The 20,062-nt window shown below is 42.6% G+C and overlaps 1 protein-coding gene across 6 annotated transcripts in view; it reads left to right on the forward strand.

The window, feature by feature from the left end:
* The window catches only part of Agtpbp1 (ATP/GTP binding carboxypeptidase 1), a 133,899-nt gene that overhangs the window by 10,529 nt on the left and 103,308 nt on the right, over window positions 1-20,062 (forward strand). For 3 of the 6 annotated variants that reach the window (XM_075969413.1, XM_075969412.1, XM_075969414.1), the window contains exon 2: window positions 12,655-12,719. The exons of 2 other annotated variants lie outside the window; for them this stretch is intronic. In XM_075969413.1, the coding sequence (XP_075825528.1) occupies window positions 12,688-12,719 (32 nt within the window). In that variant the 5' untranslated portion in view covers window positions 12,655-12,687. Of the gene's footprint in view, window positions 1-3,751; window positions 3,762-12,654; window positions 12,720-20,062 lie in introns of all 6 variants that reach the window. One more of the 6 variants, XM_075969417.1, reaches the window with a different exon arrangement.

Below are 20,062 nucleotides of genomic sequence, written 5' to 3' on the forward strand. Positions count from 1 at the left end.
CCCACTATTAGTGTGTGGGGTTTAATGTGTGATTTAAGCTTTAGAAGTGTTTCTTTGACATATGAGGGTGCCCTTGTATTTGGGGCATAGATGCTCAGTATTGAAATTTCCTCTTGATGGATTTTTCCTGTGACTAATATGAAATGACCTTCTTTGTCTCTTTTGACTGATTTTAGCTCGGTCTATTTTGTTAGATATTAGGATAGCTACACCCGCTTGTTTCTTAGGTTCATTTGATTGATATATTTTTTTCCTAACCCTTTACTCTGAGATGGTGTCTGTCTTTGAGGTTGAGATGTGTTTTTTGTATGCAGAAAAAGGATGGATTCTGTTTTTGTATCCAATCTGTTAGCATGTGCCTTTTTATAGGTGAGTTGAGTCCATTTACATTAAGGGATATTAATGACCAGTGATTGCTATCTCTTGTTAATTTAGTTTTCATCGTTGGTGATGTTAATTTGTGCCTTTTCCCTTTCTTCAGGATTTGCTGCTATGATACCATCAATTGGCTGTGTTTTTGTTGGTGTACCCATCTTCCTTGGGTTGGAGTTTTCCTTCTAGTATTTTGTGTAGGCCTGGGTTTGTGGCTAGGTATTGGTGAAATCTAGTTTTGTCACAAAATATCTTGTTTTGTCCTTCTATGGTGATTGACATTTTTGCTGGGTATAGTAGTCTAGGCTGGCATCCATGGTCTCTTAATATCTGCATAACGCTTGACCATGACCTTCTGGCTTTCATTGTCTCCAATGAGAAGTCAGGTGTAATTCTGATATGTCTACCTTTATATGTTAGTTGACCTTTTTCCTTTGCAGCTTTTAATATTCTTCTTTTACTCTGTATGTTTTGTGTTTTGGTTATTATGTGACAAGAAGACATTTTATTTGGATCCAGTCTATTTGGTGTTCTGTAGGCTTCTTGTATCTTCAAAGGCATATCTTTCCTTAGGTTGGGAAAGTGTTCTATGATTTTGTTAAATATATTTTCTGTGCCTTTGAATTGAACTTCTTCTATACCTATTATTCTTAGATTTGGCCTTTTCATGGTGTTCCATATTTCCTGGATATTTTGGATTAAGCTCTTGTTAGATTTAATGTTTTCTTTAACTGATGAGTCTATTTCCTCTATTGTATCTTCAGTGCTTGAGATTCTCTCTTCTATCTCTTGTATTCTGCTGTTCATGCTTGTGTTTGTGGTTCCTGGTTGTTTTTTTCATGATTTCTGTTTCTATAATTCCCTCGGTTTTTGTTTTCTTTGTTGCCTCTAATTCAGTTTTCAAGTCCTGAATAGTTTCTTTCATATGTTTGATTTCTTTTTCTTGGTTTTCTTTAAGTGATTTGCTGATGTCTTCCAATTTTTTGTCTTTTCCTCCATTTCTTTAACGGAATTTCTCATTTCCTCTTTAAGAGTTTCAAACACTCTCTTGAAGTTATTTTTTAGATAATTTTCTTCTGCTTTATTCATATTTGATTGTTCAGGTCTTGCTGTTGTATTGTAGGGTCTTTAGGTTTTACTGGTGTTGTGTTGCTCTTTGTGGTGTTGCATTGTTCTTACCTTTTCTACTCATTTCTTCCTCTAATAGGTGTGGTTGGGGCTGTCTGAGATTCTTTTGAATAATCTTCTAGGTGCTAGTGAATACAAAGCTGAGATTGTTGTTCCTCATGTACAGTCGGTGTCACAGTTCTAGTTACCCCGTTGGTTACTCTGTGTTCCTGGAGGTAGCTCAGTGCTCCTGTGCTTTGCTCTGCTCCCTTGGAGTTTGCTGTCTCAGGCCTACTTCAGCCTAGGTAGCTGGCTTTGCTCTGTATCTGTAAATCCTGGTCTGGAACCCTTCCTGCAGAAGTTGGAGTTGGACCTTGAAAGGTTTCTGGCTCCGGTCTACTGCCTCGGAGGTCCCAGGCTCTGGTGCGCCCAGAATCGCAGAGGACCTGCTTATTCCCTCAGAGGTCCCAGACTCTCGCTTGGACCTGCAGAGGTTCCTGGTTCCTGCCTATTCCCTTTGATGTCCCAGACCAATGCCTGGACCCACAGAGGTCCTGGTTCAGGCCTACTCCTTCTGAGGACCCAGACTCATGCTTGGCCCCACAGAGATCTCTGGTTCTTGCCTGTTCCCTGGAAGGTCCCAGGTTCACTTATGCCCAGACTGGCAGAGGTCTTGGCTCAGGCCTAGTTCCTGGGAGGTCCTAGACTCACCTGGACCCACCCAGGTCCTGGCTTAGGTCTACTCCCTTGAAGGTCCCAGATCCATGTCCGGACCCTCAGCAGTCTCTGGCTCTGGCTTACTTGCTCAGTAGTTACTCCTTTATACCTGTTCCAGTGGAGATTCCTGACTCTGGGTCAGGTCACTGGCTCAGTCCTGGCCCATCAGTGTCCTGGGACTGGGTTGGCTTCCAGGACATGTTATTTTCTTAGTAACAGCTTCTGATACAGGTATGAAGTGATAATATGGCTTGCAGTATCAGAATTAGTGATGGGAATACCTTTTAATAATATCAACCTTTAGTCCGCCAATAAATAAATCAACTATTATGTCTTTGTAGAAATTTTAATTTAGGTTATTGGTTAATTTTTAAATTAAGTTATTTATTTTTGGCTGCCAAGTAGTGTGATTTTCATATGTATCCCTCCTTATCAAGTGTATATTGGAAAATATTTTCTTCCAATCCACAGGTTGACTTTGCTTTGTTTATTGTTGACTTTGCTATGCATGTGATTTCTTAAATTTTTAAAAAATGTGTATGAGTGGTTTTTTTTCCCTTTTTTTCTCTTTTTGGTTTTTTGAGACAGGGTGTCTCTGTGTAATAGTCCTAGCTGTCCTGGAACTAGCTCTTGTAGACCAGCCTGGCTTTAAACTCACAGAGATCCATCTGCCTCTGCCTCCCAAGTTCTGGAATTAAAGACATCTGCCACCACTGCCTGGTAAAAGATCTTATTTTAGTTATGGATACAGTTTTCTACCTGCATGTATGCCTACAAGCCAGAAGAGGGCACCAGATCTCATTACAGTTGCTTGTGAACCATTCTCTGGTTGCTGGGAATTGAACTCAGGACCTTTAAAGCAGTGCTCTTAACCACTGAGTCATCTCTCTAAGCCGTTGTTGTTTTCTTAAGACAGGGTTTCTCTGTGTGAAGCTCTGGTTGTTCTAGAACTGGCTCTGTAGACCAGGGTGGCCTTAAATTCACAGAGATCTGCCTGCTTCTGCCTCCTGAATGCTGGGATTAAAGGCATGCCCTACCACTGCCTGGAAAACAATTTCTTTTCTTTTTTTTTTAAAAAAATATTTATTTATTTATTATATATACAATATTCTGTCTGTGTGTATGCTGCAGGCCAGAAGAGGTCACCAGACCTCATTACAGATGGTTGTGAGCCACCATGTGGTTGCCAGGAATTGAACTCAGGACCTTTGGAAAAGCAGGCAATGTTCTTAAATGCTGAGCCATCTCTCTAGCCCTGGAAAACAATTTCTTAAACATCTTATAAAGATTTATTTTCAATGTGTGCAGGTGTTTTGCCTACCTATATGTTAGTGTACCATGTATGCTATGCCTACAGAGGCCAGAAAAGGATATCAGAGTCCCTGGAACTGGAGTTTTGGATGGTTGTGAGCTGTTACTTAGGTTCTGCAAGAGCGGCCAGAGCTCTGAACCACTGAGCCATCTCTCTAATCCAAGTTTTCTTAAATTTACATAGTCAACTTATTTGTTTTGTTGCCTGTGATTTTATTCACTATCCAGTCATTACCACGGCTAGTACTGAGTGAGTTTTCCCCTAGGAGTTCTATAATTTTATGTCTTACGCCTGGGTTTTTAATTCATTAGCATAATGTTTAAAGGTTCATTCATGTTGTAGCTATAAAAAAAGCTTATTTTATGACTGAATAATACTCTGGTTTAAATATACCACAGTTTGCTCCTGCATTCATCTGTTAGTGAACACTGGGTTGTTTCTACCTGTGTTGTGAATAATTCTGGCATGAACATTGGCGTGACATATCTGTTGGATTCTTTAAGGTATAACTCAAGAAGTCAATGTAATAAAGATAACTTAATCGAAAAATAGGAAAAGACCTGAGTGGACAGTTCTCCAGTAGGTGGTCAGTAAGCACATGATAAGATTCTCAAGAGAGTAATCTCTAGGGAAATACAGTCAGAATTGCAGACTGTTGCGCAGCTAAGGAGGGCTGTCACCATGCAGCCGGAAGCCCTGGACATCGCAGGTGAGAAGTGGGTCTGTCACCACGGGTGTACATGACGGGGACTGCTTTGATTGTAAAGGTGGGCTTGTTTGGTGTGATTTTTTGTTCTTTAGTGCAGTGATTTCCAAGACACAGGTCTTCATTGCTTATGCCCCAGAATGGCTTTCTGGTTGTTCCTTGTGCTCTATCCTCAAAACTTCTGTGTTATTAAGCATATGTGTAAACTACAGATGTTAGTGTTTAATAGTTAAGGCCATAACAACTGAACAAGGGCAATGGAGCATTCCAGTTCCCTTGTAGTTAGTACAGTCTGCAAAGCTCACCTATATTTGAAATGTCTTAGACCAGCACGGCTTCCTTTGCTTTATTTTATTTTATTTTTGTTTTTGGAAGGGAATATTTGTATAGATTTAACAAACCAAAACTATGAGTGTCCCCAAACCCAAAATTCTGATGCCTGAAAGGTATTCTGTTTATAGATTATAGATGTTCACCTTGGAGCAAGGGTGGGAGTCGGGTGCAGTGGGTTGTAAAGTATAAACAGTTTTTTTTTTTTTAGAATTAGAATGTCACTCTGAGTTTCTGTACACTTGTAGTGTGTTTGTCCCTAAAGGCAGTTGTATCCTGTTAGAGGAGGCGAGGGTAACTAGGCTGTTAGTGCAGCTTCAGGCTGCAAGGGCCACACCCCTAGCCAAATGAGTGCAGTTCTGCTGTGTACTCCCCCCAACCGATTTCTAGTAAAATATTGCTGTTTTTATTTACTGCGAGGACCACCATTGCTTGGTGCATGAAACATTTTTAAAAGCTTTTAGAAAACCAAAAGAAGAATTTCTGATCTTTCAAAGTAATCTCTTTAGATCCCAGATTGAAACAGATTAGACAAGAAACTGAGGCCTCTGTTCCAGACAGTACTTTGTCTGTGGAGTCAGTCAGTCTTTGCCTGACTTTCGGTCTAAATCTTTCACAAGTTACACATGTACATACAGTATGCCTATACATGAGAACATGTATATATACGTGTATGTATACCCACATGTACATAAGTAAAAAATAACCCAAAGCTTACTTTGATATTTCATCTCACTCCAGAAAAGAGATGCCAAGCCTGAAGTCCTAAGTTTGATCCTCAGAACCCAGAGAGTGGCCCGGAAGTCATTTTCGCTACCTGTAGTAATAGGGCACGTCGGGGCTGCATCCCTAACACCCCAAGCCGCCTGCCCGGCTAGCTTTACCCGAAATAATTACACAGACACTGTATTCTTTTAATCACTGCTTGGCCCTTAGCTCTAGCCCTTACTGGCTAATTCTGATATTCCAATCAACCCATCTCTTTACCGGGAAGATTCTAGTTCAGAGCTTCATCGCGTGTGTCTGCTCAGGAGCCTGGAGCATGGCGTCTCTCTCTGAGGTATCTGCTCCAGAGAGGAGAGCTGTGGAGTCTGACCTCACTTCCTCTTCCTCCCAGCGTTCTGTTCTGTTTACTCCTCCCTATATCTTCTAACCAATGAGGGAGGACCAAGCAGTTTCTTTTTATTTAACCAATGACCTTCCTCCATCAGCTACCCACATGCATGCTGTGGCATGCACACCCCCTGTTTGTTTGGTTGGTTTTGGTTTTTTAAAGATAGGATTTATTTCCCTTTGTGTCCTGGCTGCTCTAGAACTTGTTCTGTGGACTAGGCTAGCCTCAGACTCAGAGATCCTCCTGCCTCTGCCTCCAAAGTACTGGGATTAAAGGTGTGCCACCACCACCGGGCATAGTCCCCACCCCCTTTTTATTTTTTAAAAAGATAATGTGCTTTTTTGTTTGTTTGTTTTTGTTTTTCGAGACAGGGTTTCTCTGTAACTTTGGAGCCTGACCTGACTAGCTTTTGTAGACCAGACTGTCCTCAAACTCACAGAGATCCACCTGCCTCTGTCTCCCGAGTGTGGGATTAGAGGTGTGCGCCACCATTGCCCAGCAGTGTTTTTATTTTTATGTGTGTGAGTGTTTTGCCTGTGTGTCCATCTGTGTATCATGTATGTGCAGGAGCATGCAGGAGTCTCTGGGAGTCAGAGAGGGCATCAGATCCCTAGAACTGGTATTAAAGGTAATTGTTAGGCTCCATCCAGACCTCTTAACTGCTGAGCCAACTCTCCAGCTCCAGGTAAATAATTTTTTTTTTTTAAAAAGAAAATAGACATGGAATGCTGGTGCGGATGCGGGAAGAGGTATCTTATCCACTGCTGGTTCTAGTGTGAGCTAGTGCTCCCCATTAGGGGAATTATTAAAATGGGCCTGCTACATGACCAAGATGTACTTCTCCTGGGAGTGCACCAGAGGACTCTGATCCTCCCACAGAGACCTGCATGCATGTCCTTGCTCACTACTCCATTATCCACAGTTGCAGGGAACCGGAACCGGCCTAGAGGACCTTCAGCAGACGAGCGGATAATAAATGTGTATATCTATAAGTAAATTTTACTCAGCTGTAAAAAAGGAAAATGAAATTTGAAGGAAAATGAATGGATCTAGAAAGTATTTAGACATTTAAAAATTTATTTATGTGCATGAGTATTTTGCTTGCATATATGTACGTGTACCACATGTGTGTTTGGCACTTGTGGAGGTCAGAGGAGGGCTTGGATCCCCTGTCACTGGAATTATAGATAGTTCTAAGCCGTCATATGGATACTGAGAACTGAACTCAATTCCTCTGCAAGAGCAAATTCTCTTAACTACTGAGCCATCTCTCTAGCCCCCATTCTGGAATGCATCGTATGCTCTTTTTCATATGGGAATCCTAGCTTATTCTGCTGCTTGTCTGTGTAGGTATCAGTGGGGGAAGTGTGGGCCTAGGCTGTGAGACTGGAAAGGAGATGACAGTGTGGGGCTGTCCAGGAGGCAAGGAGGCAGTAGGCCTCATATGGGGGGACAGGATGCTGTGGATGGGGTGAAGGGTACAAAGGGGAATGCACAAGGAGAGAGAAAAGAGGAGATGGAGCAGAGTCAGCAAAAACAAATTCTGATTGAAAATGCCAGGATGAAACCTAATACTGTGTGTGCTAATTTAAAAGTTTAAAAATAAAAACAAATCATTATTCCATTTGGGCTTCTGTAACAAACTTCCCTATATGGGGTAGCTTTTAACCAGCATATAGTTTTGCTCATGGTTTGGAAGCTGGAAGTTCACAAGGCATTGGAAGTTTCTGTAGATGGTGAATGAACAAGCCAGTTTATTTTTTTAAATACACACACATACACACACACACACTCACACACACACTTTAGCAAGGATACTAAGTACCATACTTGAGGGACTTTATCCCCATGACCTCATTTTGTTGCAGAAGACTGTTTCCTCTTGCTGTCACTTTGGTGGTTTTACCACCATTCAGACCATAACAACATGTGGTTTGTTTGCTGTGTGTGTATTGGGGTGGGGTGTGTAAGTTGGACCTTACTATGTAGCTCAGATTTGTCTTGAGCTCAGTATTCCTTCTACATCAGCTTCCCAGTGCTGGTATTACAAGTGTCAACCAGCACGCATGACTTCGTCTTCATTTACTTTAGAATTATTCTGCATTAGAAGACAGTAAGTGTTGTAGAGACAGACATGCGCTAGGGTGTAGAGGAGGTTGGGGGAGATGGGCTGTACTGGGAAAATGGATTTGAGCAGTCATGAGCTGTGTGCTGGAAGAGCAGTTTGAACAAGGGTGAGACTGACCCTGGTGTGTGGGAGGATAACCAGGGAGGAAATAGCTGGAGTATTCCCTTAGGGATTTGGGTGTCATTGAAATGGAAAATACTGTAGGCTAGATTTCTGCCTGTGGTTGCCAGTTCCCCTCCAGAGTTAACAGTGCCGCTGAGAGTGTCATGTTTGGAATAAACTGTAGGTTCGGGAATTTAGAAAGTAGTGATTAGAGCATGGGATGATCAGATTTTGGGTGTGTGTGCTTTAAACATCTATTTATTTATATCTGCTAACGTGTTTCCTACAATATACACAGGTCAGAAGACAACTGAAGTCAAATCTCTCTACCATGTGAACCCTGGAGAGTAGGCTCAAGTTTCAGGCTTGGTGGCAGGTGCCTGTATCTACTGCGACATCTCACATGCCCTCTGTAGAATTACCTCAGGTTTCTATGAATTGTACATGGGGAAAAGGACATGGAAAGGAAGAGAGGATGAAGCCAAGTTTGAGGGCAGAGCAATTGGACAAGAGTAGGTTAGTTCACAGCTGGCACAGGGGAGAAGGGAGGCTGTCATCTTAATGTCAGGGGCGATGTTTGGTTCTGAAGCTAGGTGAAATGACTAAGTCTAGGGTTGGAAGAGGGCGGCAACACACAAGTCCTGTGCTTCCAACACAGGCTAGGCAGAAAACCAGAGTGTGGCAGTGCTCCTGGGAGGGCCTTGTCCTGTGCGAGGAGGCTGTGAGATGACTGGTAATAAGTTGGTGTGTTTAGTCACATGGAGTTGCTGAGAAACCTGTTTTGGAGAGAGTGGAAGAGGAAGCGTGGATGTAGTGTGTTGGTGAGTGTGGAAGAGGAAGCGTGGACGGAGTGTGTTGGTGAGTGTGGAAGAGGAAGCGTGGACGGAGTGTGTTGGTGAGTGTGGAAGAGGAAGCGTGGACGGAGTGTGTTGGTGAGTGTGGAAGAGGAAGCGTGGACGGAGTGTGTTGGAGAGTGTGGAAGAGGAAGCGTGGACGGAGTGTGTTGGTGAGTGTGGAAGAGGAAGCGTGGACGGAGTGTGTTGGTGAGTGTGGAAGAGGAAGCGTGGACGGAGTGTGTTGGTGAGTGTGGAAGAGGAAGCGTGGACGGAGTGTGTTGGTGAGTGTGGAAGAGGAAGCGTGGACGGAGTGTGTTGGTGAGTGTGGAAGAGGAAGCGTGGACGGAGTGTGTTGGAGAGTAAGGAGAGGGCTTGCTGAGTGTCTAAATGGCAGTGCTTTGGGGCAGAGGACTTGGGCAGGAGTGGGAGTGCAGACAATAGCATGGAAGTTGTTTTCCTGAGACAGAAATGTCAGGATCTTATGGGGGTGAAGAGAAAGGGGCAGGTAGGGCACACCTTAGTCCTGTCCCTAGAGTTGGTGCTTAGTGTATATTCTGGGTTCCATGCTCTCTTGCTCTGATGACACAGCTCTGGGTGTGTCTGCTGTGCTGTGGACCGTGCATCTCTTTGTAGCACCCCTGTAAGGAGGACAGACTTGGGATAAGGCCTTCCCTTTACTTACCCTCGAGTCCTGTGGCCTCAGGGTTAGCATCAGTAGAGGAAAATGCATAGCTTTGCTATAAAGCCCTGTTTCGTCTCTAACCATGGGGGCCCTGCCATTTTCTGAATAGAAATGGAGGAGGAGTAGATGGGGTTTGTGTGGCAGAGGGAAGGTGGGGGGAGAGGCTCTGGGAGGAGAAGAGGGAGGGGAAACTGCCTATGATTGGGATGTAAAATAAAAATAAAATTAAAGAAAATCAGTGTAAGAAATACATAGGAGCATAGGGTGAGATTCGGTCTTTTTGCCTGGGACTAAAAGCAGAACTGGTTGAGGTATCAGTGTCTTCGGTGAAGTTTGCCTGGGTTGGATGTCTGGTCAATTAAGCATTTTCCACAGTGGTGGGCATGACGTTCTGAGAGACAGGCAGTTGTGTGCAGTTAGTTTTGGTTGGCATTGACATTGTGGGGTCACTGGTCCCCAGTTCCCTGGGGCTCTTCTGGGCAGATTACCCAGTCTTTCTCCTCGTTTTTTTTTTCTTTTTGTCATTGTGGGAGTAAACACGACTTTGTTTTACAGCCCAATAAGGAGAGTAGAGACATGCCTGAAATATTTTAATGTAAACTGTCAACTTGAATATTTTTTATTTTATTGTATTTTATTTTTTGTTTTTCGAGACAGGGTTTCTCTGTGGCTTTGGAGCCTGTCCTGGAACTAGCTCTGTAGACCAGGCTGGTCTCGAACTCACAGAGATCCGCCTGCCTCTGCCTCCCGAGTCCTGGGATTAAAGGCGTGCGCCACCACCGCATGGTAACTTGAATATTTTTTGAGTAATACTTTTACAATTTCTTTTCTTTTTTTTCTTTCTTTTTCTTTTCCTCCCTCCCTCCCTCCCTTCTTTCTTTCTTTCTTTCTTTCTTTCTTTCTTTCTTTCTTTCTTTCTTTCTTTCTTTCTTTCTTTTTTTAACAAAACAGGGTTTCACTATGTAGCCTTGGCTGTCCTAGAGCTCAGTTTGTAGACCAGGCTGGCCTTGAACTCACAGAGGTCCATCTGCTTCTGCCTCCCTAATGCTGGGATTAAAGGCGTGTGGCAGCATGGCCTGGCCTGAATAATATTTATTTTTTGAGAATTTCATACTACATATTTTGAACATAGCCTCTCCCAGCTCTTCCTGTAACCACCCTCTCCGTTCTCCCAGCCCAATTTTGAAAATTTGAAATTTCTTCATTACTCCCCCCTGCCCCGCCCCACCCCATCCCCACTGAGTTCAGTTTGGTTGATCAGCTACCCAGGTGTGTGATTGACCTATGAGGGTCACAGCATTAAAGACAGGCTACTCTCCCTCTCCCAGCGGCCATCAACTGCCATTGGATGGTCATGGCTAGTGGTGGACTTTCTGACCACTTCCCCGTCTGTGCTGCAGTATTTTCTGACTGGAGCTCGTGTAGTCTTGTGCACACTGTTAACAGTGGTTTCGAGTTCACCTGTGCAACTGCCCTGTTGTGTCCAGAAAATAAAGACAGTTTCTTTGAGAGATAGCATCCACGGTTGTCTCACAGTCTTCCTGCCCCGCTTTATGAAGACCGCCAAACCCAGGTTCACAGTAAGAGTGAGGTGTGGGACGCACACTTGAATCCCAGCTTTTGGGTGAGCCAGGAGGTTGGAGGTCCAGGCCAGCTTAGTGGGAACTTCATCTCAGGAAAACTGAAAACACAAAGCTTACTTGTTTAGAGAGTGGTGGGATTGCAGGCTCACCTGGCTAACCTGCCTTGTGCACTCTAGGCCAGTTTCTGCAACCACGCCCTCCAGCCCTGGGTGGTTTCTCTTTGAGGCTGGGTCTGGTGTCTGCTTCACAGTGGTTTTGAACCCCAGTCTTCCTGTTTCCATCTCTTATTGCTGGGACCGAGGATTGTATGTCCAGGTCCTGCTCTAAAATGGAAAGGACAGCCCCTGCTTATACAGGCAGCAACAGGGCTTTAAAAGCTCTTATGAGGCTTTCTGCCGCCTTTGGGTATGTCCTGTCTTATTTATCCTGGAAACTGGAGAAAGTTACTTTGGCTTCATGTAGCTAACTACCTAGAGAAATAACTAAAATAAAAAAAAATGCAATTTTAGTTTCTCAGTGACTTCAAAAATGGTCCACATGTTTTTAAGATCTTAAATACATATATTTTTGATGTATTTAACAAAGGAAGCATTTTATATTTTATTGAAAAGACTTGTATTTGTATCTTTTGAATGAAACCTTAAAATCTTTCTTTTTGCACATTTTCTTGAAAGTATAGCATTATTAAATATGTATAGATGTGATTAACTTCTCAGATTCATAGCCGTTGTTTTCTAGTGAGTCAACAAAAATTGTGTCTCATTAAGCATTGATATATAAAATTAAAAGATATCTAGGGTATTTTTTGTGACTTGTTTTAAAGTACATCTCAAAATTATAAAAACTGCAAGTCAAGATGGAAGGTTGTTTAAATTACATAGTGCGGACTAAAGATGAGAACATGGCTAAGGTGGTGGTGTCAGGGAAGTTTAAACAACTCGTTATTAGAAATGTTTCCGTATAGAATCGTTGCATATTAACAATTTGGTGACTGCACTGATCATGGGATGCTGTGACTGGCTTGAGTATTGAAGATGCGTGCACACTGTCTCAGAAGTAGAAATACATGACTGTATGAGCTACTTTTCAGCTGAAGCAATAAATTGCCATGATCCAAAACAGCTTCATGAATCAGGAAGTTTATGTTGGCTCACAGTTCCGGAGGGTTCCAGAGGACCAGAGTCTTTAACCGTGGTGGCAAAGGCATGGCATGAAGGCCTGAGGTGGGGGCAGTTTGAAGAGGAGGAAAGGTAGAGGGACCAAGGAACAGGAAGTAGGACAAGGTAATAGCAATCCCCCTCCCCTATATAATCCCTGCAGCAAGGCTGCACCTCCTAAAGGATCCACAGCCTCCTCAAGCAGCGCTACAACTGGGGGCCAAGTGTTCAGCATGTGTGAGCCTGTGGGGGACACTTTGATTCACACTACCACATATATGTTATGTTTGCCTTCTGCGTTTCTGTAGCTCTAGAATTTTGATGATGTTTTCCTTGCTGCTTTTAGGAATCTTAGTAGTTCTGTATGGCAGCTGCAGTGATGGCCTCCATAGGCTGACTTCCTTGTGTTCTAGTGTTCCAATCTCCCAGTTATATGGCCTTTATAACCCTAATGCTCAGGAAACAGAATTGTGTTAGGCGCCTGATAGTATTAACATTTTTCTTTCAGGTTATCTGCAATGCTGGAACGAAGTAACTCAAGATGAGCAAGCTAAAAGTGGTAGGAGAGAAAAGGTACTGCAGCCTTGATATGTGTGGATATTGGTAGATGTGTGGTGTGCAGATAATGTGCAGTACGGTTATTGGGACTGATTAAATATGCGTGTTGTGTAGTGGCATGCTGTGCATATCTCACTAATGCTCTCAGTTAAAGGCTAAGCCTGGCTCACTTCCAGCATGTCTAATGAACTAAGAGTGGCTTACATTTTAAAATAGTTTAAAGTATAGTACATTTTGACATGTGAAGCAATAAGAAACTCAGAGACTCAGTGCACATTGTTGACATCTTATTAGTACACAGCCTACCCGTTAATTTGTTGTAGGTACATGGCCCATAACCCTAAAATAGATGCTTCCTGGCCCTTTACAGGAAAGTTTAAATATCCTGAGTTTAAGTCAGACAGACCTTACTGATTAGATTGGCTATACAGCCTTGAAGCAGATTAACTCTGTTATGTCCGTTTTCTCTGTAAAATTATCTTGATGTTAATGTTCTGTGGTGTCAATGGCTAAGTAATACCTCACTGAGAAAATAGATGATGTCTTGTTAACACTGATGATAATCAAGGCTTACTCTGAGGGCAGTACTGTAGCTCATGTGTTCCTGTGTATGGTTTTGCTTTTGTAGATACTATGTTATGAAATGGAAAATGTACAATTTATTAGATAATATTTATTTCTTAAATAGTTCTGTTTTCTGGTTATTTAACATAATCATACCATAATAAATTGCATTATTTTATTAACTATAGTATCTACAGGAAGTTAGATAGGATCTTTTTTTTAAATATTAAAATGCACCTCCCTCTCTCCTGTCTTCCTTTCCCCCATCACTCCTTTCTTCTTCCCTCCCTTCATGTGCAAAATGCATAAATGTGGGGGGCATGTATGCCATATTGTGCTTGTGGAAACCAGAGAACACCTTTTGGGAGTCAGTCTGGAGACTGAACTCAGGTCACTAGGCTGTGTGACAAGTGCCCTTACCTGCTGAGCCATCTCTCTGGCCCTAAGCCTTACTTTTCTGAGCAGGTCAAATAACTATCCTGTTTTCCTACTGTTAGTTAAGTTGTCTAATTTGTAGGGCACTGCTATACACAGCTTGCGAAGCTCAGACTCCACTTGTCAGTTTGTGTTTGCGCTCTAAAATAAATTGTACTATATATTTATTGTTTTTGTTTTAGGCTAGTCAGTTCCTATACATTCTTACTGTATTAAAACAATTTATAATTTCTATTAATATTATTGCAGTAGTTCTTGCATTTCTGTGGTCACAACACATGACAGACAACTCACAGAGAAAATATTTGTGTTAGCTCATAGTTTGAGAGCATGAAGTCCATGTCACTGTCCCCTTGACCTTGGGAAGACTATCGTGGTGGTTTGAGCATATAGAGGAGTAGTGAAGCAGATAATACACCCGCAAAAACTTACCCAGAAACTTCTAGTGTTCCCTATTTCCTGTTTCCAGAATTTTCTAAAGCAGCAGCTCCCCTAGAGACCAACCATCTAAATTGTAAGCTATGGAAGTGTTACCTGTTCAAACCATGGCACTTTTCTTTTCTTTTTTTTTATGTTTATTTATTTATTATGCATACAATATTCTGTCTGTGTGCAGGCCGGAAGAGGGCACCAGACCTCATTACAGATGGTTGTGAGCCACCATGTGGTTGCTGGGAATTGAACTCAGGACCTTTGGAAGAGCAGGCAATGCTCTTAACCGCTGAGCCATCTCTCCAGCCCCACCATGGCACTTTTCATACTGCTCGGTGAGTGACCGCTGAATGAAGTAAGGTGGACTCAGGGCCAACAGCTGCACTCGTGGAACTGCGGTCAATGAACTGTGCATCACAAAGACCTGGAAAATACACTTGGTGTCTGCACTGAGCATGTGCAGATCTTTTCTTGTCATTGTTCCTAACCGTAGCCTTATGATTTACACCATATTAGATATTGTAAGGGATCTAGAGATGACCCGGAGTGTGTGTGGCTTACATAAGGAAGTCAATTTGGATTTCTGTGAGGTTTTAGAAGTTCTAAGACTATCTATAAAGATAATGAAATTGAGAATTCAAAAATGTATCCGCCAAAGATCTGAATCAGGGAAAGAACAGTCTCAGAAGTTGTTTTGAATTATTTTTTATTTGAATTACATAAAAACCACATCAGTTTCCACAGGAAATTGTGTTTTTATATTTTTCCCTATCTCCAGACGCGTTGTGGATGCTTTTTTCCTATTTTATGATTTATTTCATGGTCATGATGTGAGTCTCCTTAGCACTTGGGACTAGCATGTACATAGTACTGTGTGCATGTTTGTGTGCATGTTTGTGTGTGGTGAGTTTAGGCGTGCATATGCCACAGTGACCAGGTTAGAGGACACGCTTTTTTCTGGCACGTTTTTCTTGTTTGAGGCAGGTTCATTTCTCCTATAAAATTGTTCAAAGTAATTCTGTTTTAATTTCTATAAAAGCTAGGGAGGTTTCCTGTTCTCTTTGATAATTTGTGTACTCTCTCCCCCTCTTTCTTCTTGAACAGTTTGGCTGGAAGTTTATTTTTATTGTTTTTTTTTTTTTTTCAAAAAACCAGCCTTCTGGTTTCAGTGATTTTGGGGAACTTTCTTTTATGTGCACTGGTGCTTATGTGCACATATGTCTGTGTGAGGGTGTCAGATCCCCTGGAACTGGAGTTACAGACAGTCATGAGCTGCCATGTGGATGCTGGGAATTGAACCTGGTCCCCTGGAAGAACAACCAGTGCTCTTAACCACTGAGCCTTCTCTCTCCAGCCCCATTTAGAGTAGTTTGCCTTCCTCCTCAAGTTAAAAAATATATGTTGTAAGCTAAGTGACTTGAGATGGTTCCCCTCCCTCCCTCCTTCTTCCCTCCCCTCCTTTCTTTTTTTTGAAACAGGGTTTCTCTGTGTAGCCATGACTGTCTTGGAACTCCCTCTGTAGACCAGGTTGACCTCTGAACTCAACAGAGATCCACTGCCTCCCAAGTGCTGGAATTAAAGTCATGTGCTACCACTGTCTGACAATATATTTCTTTTCTGATTGGGCTATTAATCAATCAGTTAATTAATTTTCTTTGTCACGGCATTGCATATCTGATTAATTCTAATGTTTTGTTTTTATTCAGTTCAAGATTACTTTTTAAAAAGACTGATTTTTATGTATGCATTTATGTATATGGGTGTTTTGTCTGCATATAGTCTGCATACCAAAAGAAGCCATCAGGTACTACAGTTAGAGGTGGCTGTGAGCTGCCACCTTGGTGCTGGGAACTGAACTCCTCATGAATCTGGAAGAGCAGCCAATAAGCAGCCAGTGCTTCTAACCACTGAGGCATCTCTCTAGTTCCCTCATGATTACTTTTAATTTTGTTTTAAAATTTCCTTTAATCTGTGTTTTAAAGTGTTAATTTCTAAGTATGTGAGGAATTTTCAGTGGTTTTAACTGATATTATTTTAGTTTATTTGTGGATGAGAAGATGCACTGTCTGATGAAGTTCTTTTGACACTGTGTAGCTGCGCTTCCCGGTGGAGCGTGCGCTTTTCTGTGGAGCGTGCTCCATCCAAGTGTTGACACTGTGTAGCTGTGTTTCCCCGTGGAGCGTGCTCCATCCGTGTTACATGTGGATGTGCATCCTGCTGCTGGAGGCCCTGGGAATAGCCAGTTACACTGATGTGTGCTACATTCAGATACTTCATCGCTCTCTCATTTCTGTCTGTTGATATTGGGATCTCCATAAATTTGCTTTTATGTTCTGTAAATTTTGCTTTATAAATTTTGAAAGTATTATGTCTTTTAAGACGTTACCAAGGATTTATCATTACAAAATGTCCTTTGTTATGGTTGCCTCCTCTCCTCTGCTTTCTCTCTTAAGTCTATTTTTCTGATGTCATTTATAGAAGTCATAACCTCACAGTACACTTGCTATTCTGCTGGAGTCTTCACTTCCTATTCCACATTGTTCTCTGAGCCTCGGGTAACAGAATTGTGTTGTCGATGCATCAGCTGGGGCTGGCACCACCTGTTTTCTGCCTTGTGTTCAGATGTGACTTTCTTTAATGGTCTTCATCTGTTGCAAAGTGAAGGTTGTTTGTTTGTTTTGATGAGGTATAAGAGTGACACTTATCTGTGGGTGTAAGGATGAGTATTTAGAATGTGGTTAGGAATTACTCGATCCAAGATCCATGACCTCACTAACTCCGAGTATTGGCTGGGTTTCCCTCGTGTTGAGCTGTTAGTTACCACCAAGAGTTGCCACATTCCACACTTGGGGCTGTTGTGATTTCTAGGCATCATAACTGGGCAGGACTATTGGCTGCTTGCTTCCCTTCCTAGCTTGTGTGGGACTTTCTTGGTACCATGAGAGCGAGTCCTCTGGGCTGTGTCTGAAGTGCAGTGTGTCTCCAGCAAAAGGGACTTATCTTCCATCTCTGGGAGGCAGCCAAGGCAACAGCAGTAGCATGTAGTCTATTTGAACTCCCTTGACTAACAACCCAAAAGGGGGCTTCTCATGTCCAGTATGGGGATTTTTGTTAGATTGTTTATGTTTCTTGGGGAGGAGTGTTGTCAATCCAGGTGGGAAAATTTTAAACTGTGTATCTGTACAAACATAGGCTTATATGTAATTTTAGATAAGCATATAATAATACAATTCTTTATGACTTTTTCAGACATCATTACTGTCATTTCCCCCTCATCCTGCCCTCTTGTCCCGGGTTGACTGCCCTTCCCTTTTGTATTTTAAACTCTCCCCTATTTTTTTCATTTATCTGTTCAGATCACTTACATCCTTGGATAGTCTCTTTATACTTGTCAGGTTTCTGTGCTTACTCTTTATTAAAAACTATGAGATTGTTTTGTTTATAAATTTGAGGATATTTACTAGAAAATAGATATATTTATCTAGACTATACAGTGAGGGACTGAGGCACTAATTATGGACATTTATAGACAAAATAACTTTCTAATTTGTTGTCGTTGTTTTTAAACACAGCCTCAGGTATTCATAGCCTTAGACTCAGTGTGTGGCCAAGGATGGCCTTGCACTTCTGTTCCTCATGCTTCCCTTCCCAGGTGCATCCGGAGTGACAGTTGTGCCCCGTCACAGCTGACTCCGTGGGGCTGAGCATTGAGTCTAGGTCACATATCAACTGAGCCTCATGCCTAGTGTTGAAGAGGCTCTTTAAAGAAGTAAGGCATGGATGCTTCAGTCTTGGTATACCACATGCAACTGAAATTAATAAATCCTGGAAGACCATGTCATGTTCCATTATGATTTTTTTTAAAAAGCACAAACTTAAGTAGTTCATGTGTGCTTAAGATACCCATCACACAGTAGGTGCTTTTATCTTTGCATTTTGAGCATCTTTCTGACCACCTTCTTGCTCGGAAGGTGGCCACCCAACAGTGTGGCACTCACTGCCACAGTGAACCAAGGCAATAGCTGCTGTTCTCACAAACTCAGCACAGCTATTGTTAGCTTCCCAGGCCCGCCTAGGACTCTCACCATGTTACCATCCTCTCCCTGAGGAGCTATTGGCAGCTGATGGTGACTGAAGGAGGGATCTAGCCACTCAGAAGTTGCCCATGCTATAGTAAACAGTCTCCCACCCGTGCTCTTGTCAACAGACAGTTCTAATTAAACTTGGTTGGCCACACCCAGAAGACATGAAGGCAGGAGGCTGGACTTTTTGAGGAAGAAGGATTTCTCAGGAAAGGGAAGAGGATGAGAGAGAAATGGGAGGGTTGTGAAAACGACTAGAATTTATTATACACACGCATGAAACTGTGAAGGAATAAAGAATGGGGACGAGAATGCAATGCCAAGGACAGTTTTAGGAAATATGTGCACCCTGTCTAACCATTTGTGGTTGGCATCTTCATTTAGCTAAACCCTCTCTCCTGTGCACTCCTTCGAATGTCCTCATTCAGGGACTGGAGGGGGTGCCTCTTGAGGAGCACAGGTGACATTGAGAGGCTGTGAGGCAACAGGCTGGATGGATTGCCACCATAGGGTGTGCAGTGGGCTGAGAGCAGGGCATTGCAACAAGGCAGATGGGACAGCTTTCCAGGAATCCGGCTGTTGCGGGTGTTTGCCTTGTGTGGAATGTGGAGGGCTCTGCTGCTTGGTGCTGTTCATGGCAGGATGTGCTGCCTCTAGCACTGAGGGCTAGGTGATGGAGGAAGTGCTGTTGGTGGCAGGCTTCAGAGAGCCGGATGGAGGCCAAGAGCACATACCAAATGATCAGAAGGTCTCCTCTTGTTTGCTCATCAGCTGCAGGTGATTGGGAAGCAGTTTGATTAAATACATCAATCCCTGAAGATTCCGGACTCTTCCTGGCTCTGGCCTGACAGCAGGTGGGGGGTGGGGCAGGTAGAGTCTGGGTGTGGGGAAGAAATGGAAATTGAAATTGTAGAATGTCTTGAGTGTGGGGAGTAAAGCATTAGACACTTGCCTTTGAAAATAGGGAACACAGTTCTCACAAAGGAGTTAATGTTAAGCCTGGTTGACCTATGGATAAAGAGAGATAAATGGAAGGGTAGTGTGTAGACTATGTAGATCATTCTTCCAGGCTTACATTTCTTTACGAGTGTACAATGGAGAGTATCTGTTTATAATCTGACTATCTGGGTTTTGTGTCTGTTGAAGGTTTTACATTATTTTGTGCCGTTTTACTGCTCTGGTACTTGATACAGTTATATATAAGTACTAGGCTGATGAGATGGGTCAGGAGGTAAAGGCAGTTGGCACCAAGGTTTGACACCCTAAGTTTGAACCTGGGGACCCACACAGTAAAAGGATAGAACCAATTCCTTCAAGTTCCGCTCTATCCTCCACAGTTAATAAATATCTCCTCAACAAATTTAAAATGTACACATAAACAACAGACATTGAACTTAGAGAAGAGTACAGTGTAACTGATGAAGCATTGTGTGAGACGAACTATAGCTGAGCTGGTGGAGGAGAGGCCCCGAGTGCAGTGGAGCATAGGTTCAAATGTGCTACTGCCACGTGCAAGGGTTGTGCAAGGGCAGCAGAGTGACTGCTTTTCCTGGTGTATGGCTTCTGTCTGTCTCAACATTTTCTCTAGTTCTTAACATCATATAACCAGTAGAAATGGGAGCAGATATAGATAATTGCTGTCTCATGTGTGCTTACCTCTCATTTGGCTAGGACTTAGATAACATGGTCATATGTCGTGTGGCAGTCACAGGACTAATCATAGATATTTGAGTTCTCTTCCTTTGGGCACTGGCCCCGTTTCATTGCTGTCACTGTGATGAGATATTCTTACAGAAAACAACGTAGAGGAAGTGTTCATCTTAGCTTAGAGTTCAGCGTTACCAT

This window comes from Microtus pennsylvanicus, chromosome 4 (assembly GCF_037038515.1).
Source record: "Microtus pennsylvanicus isolate mMicPen1 chromosome 4, mMicPen1.hap1, whole genome shotgun sequence".
Lineage (NCBI taxonomy): Eukaryota > Metazoa > Chordata > Mammalia > Rodentia > Cricetidae > Microtus > Microtus pennsylvanicus.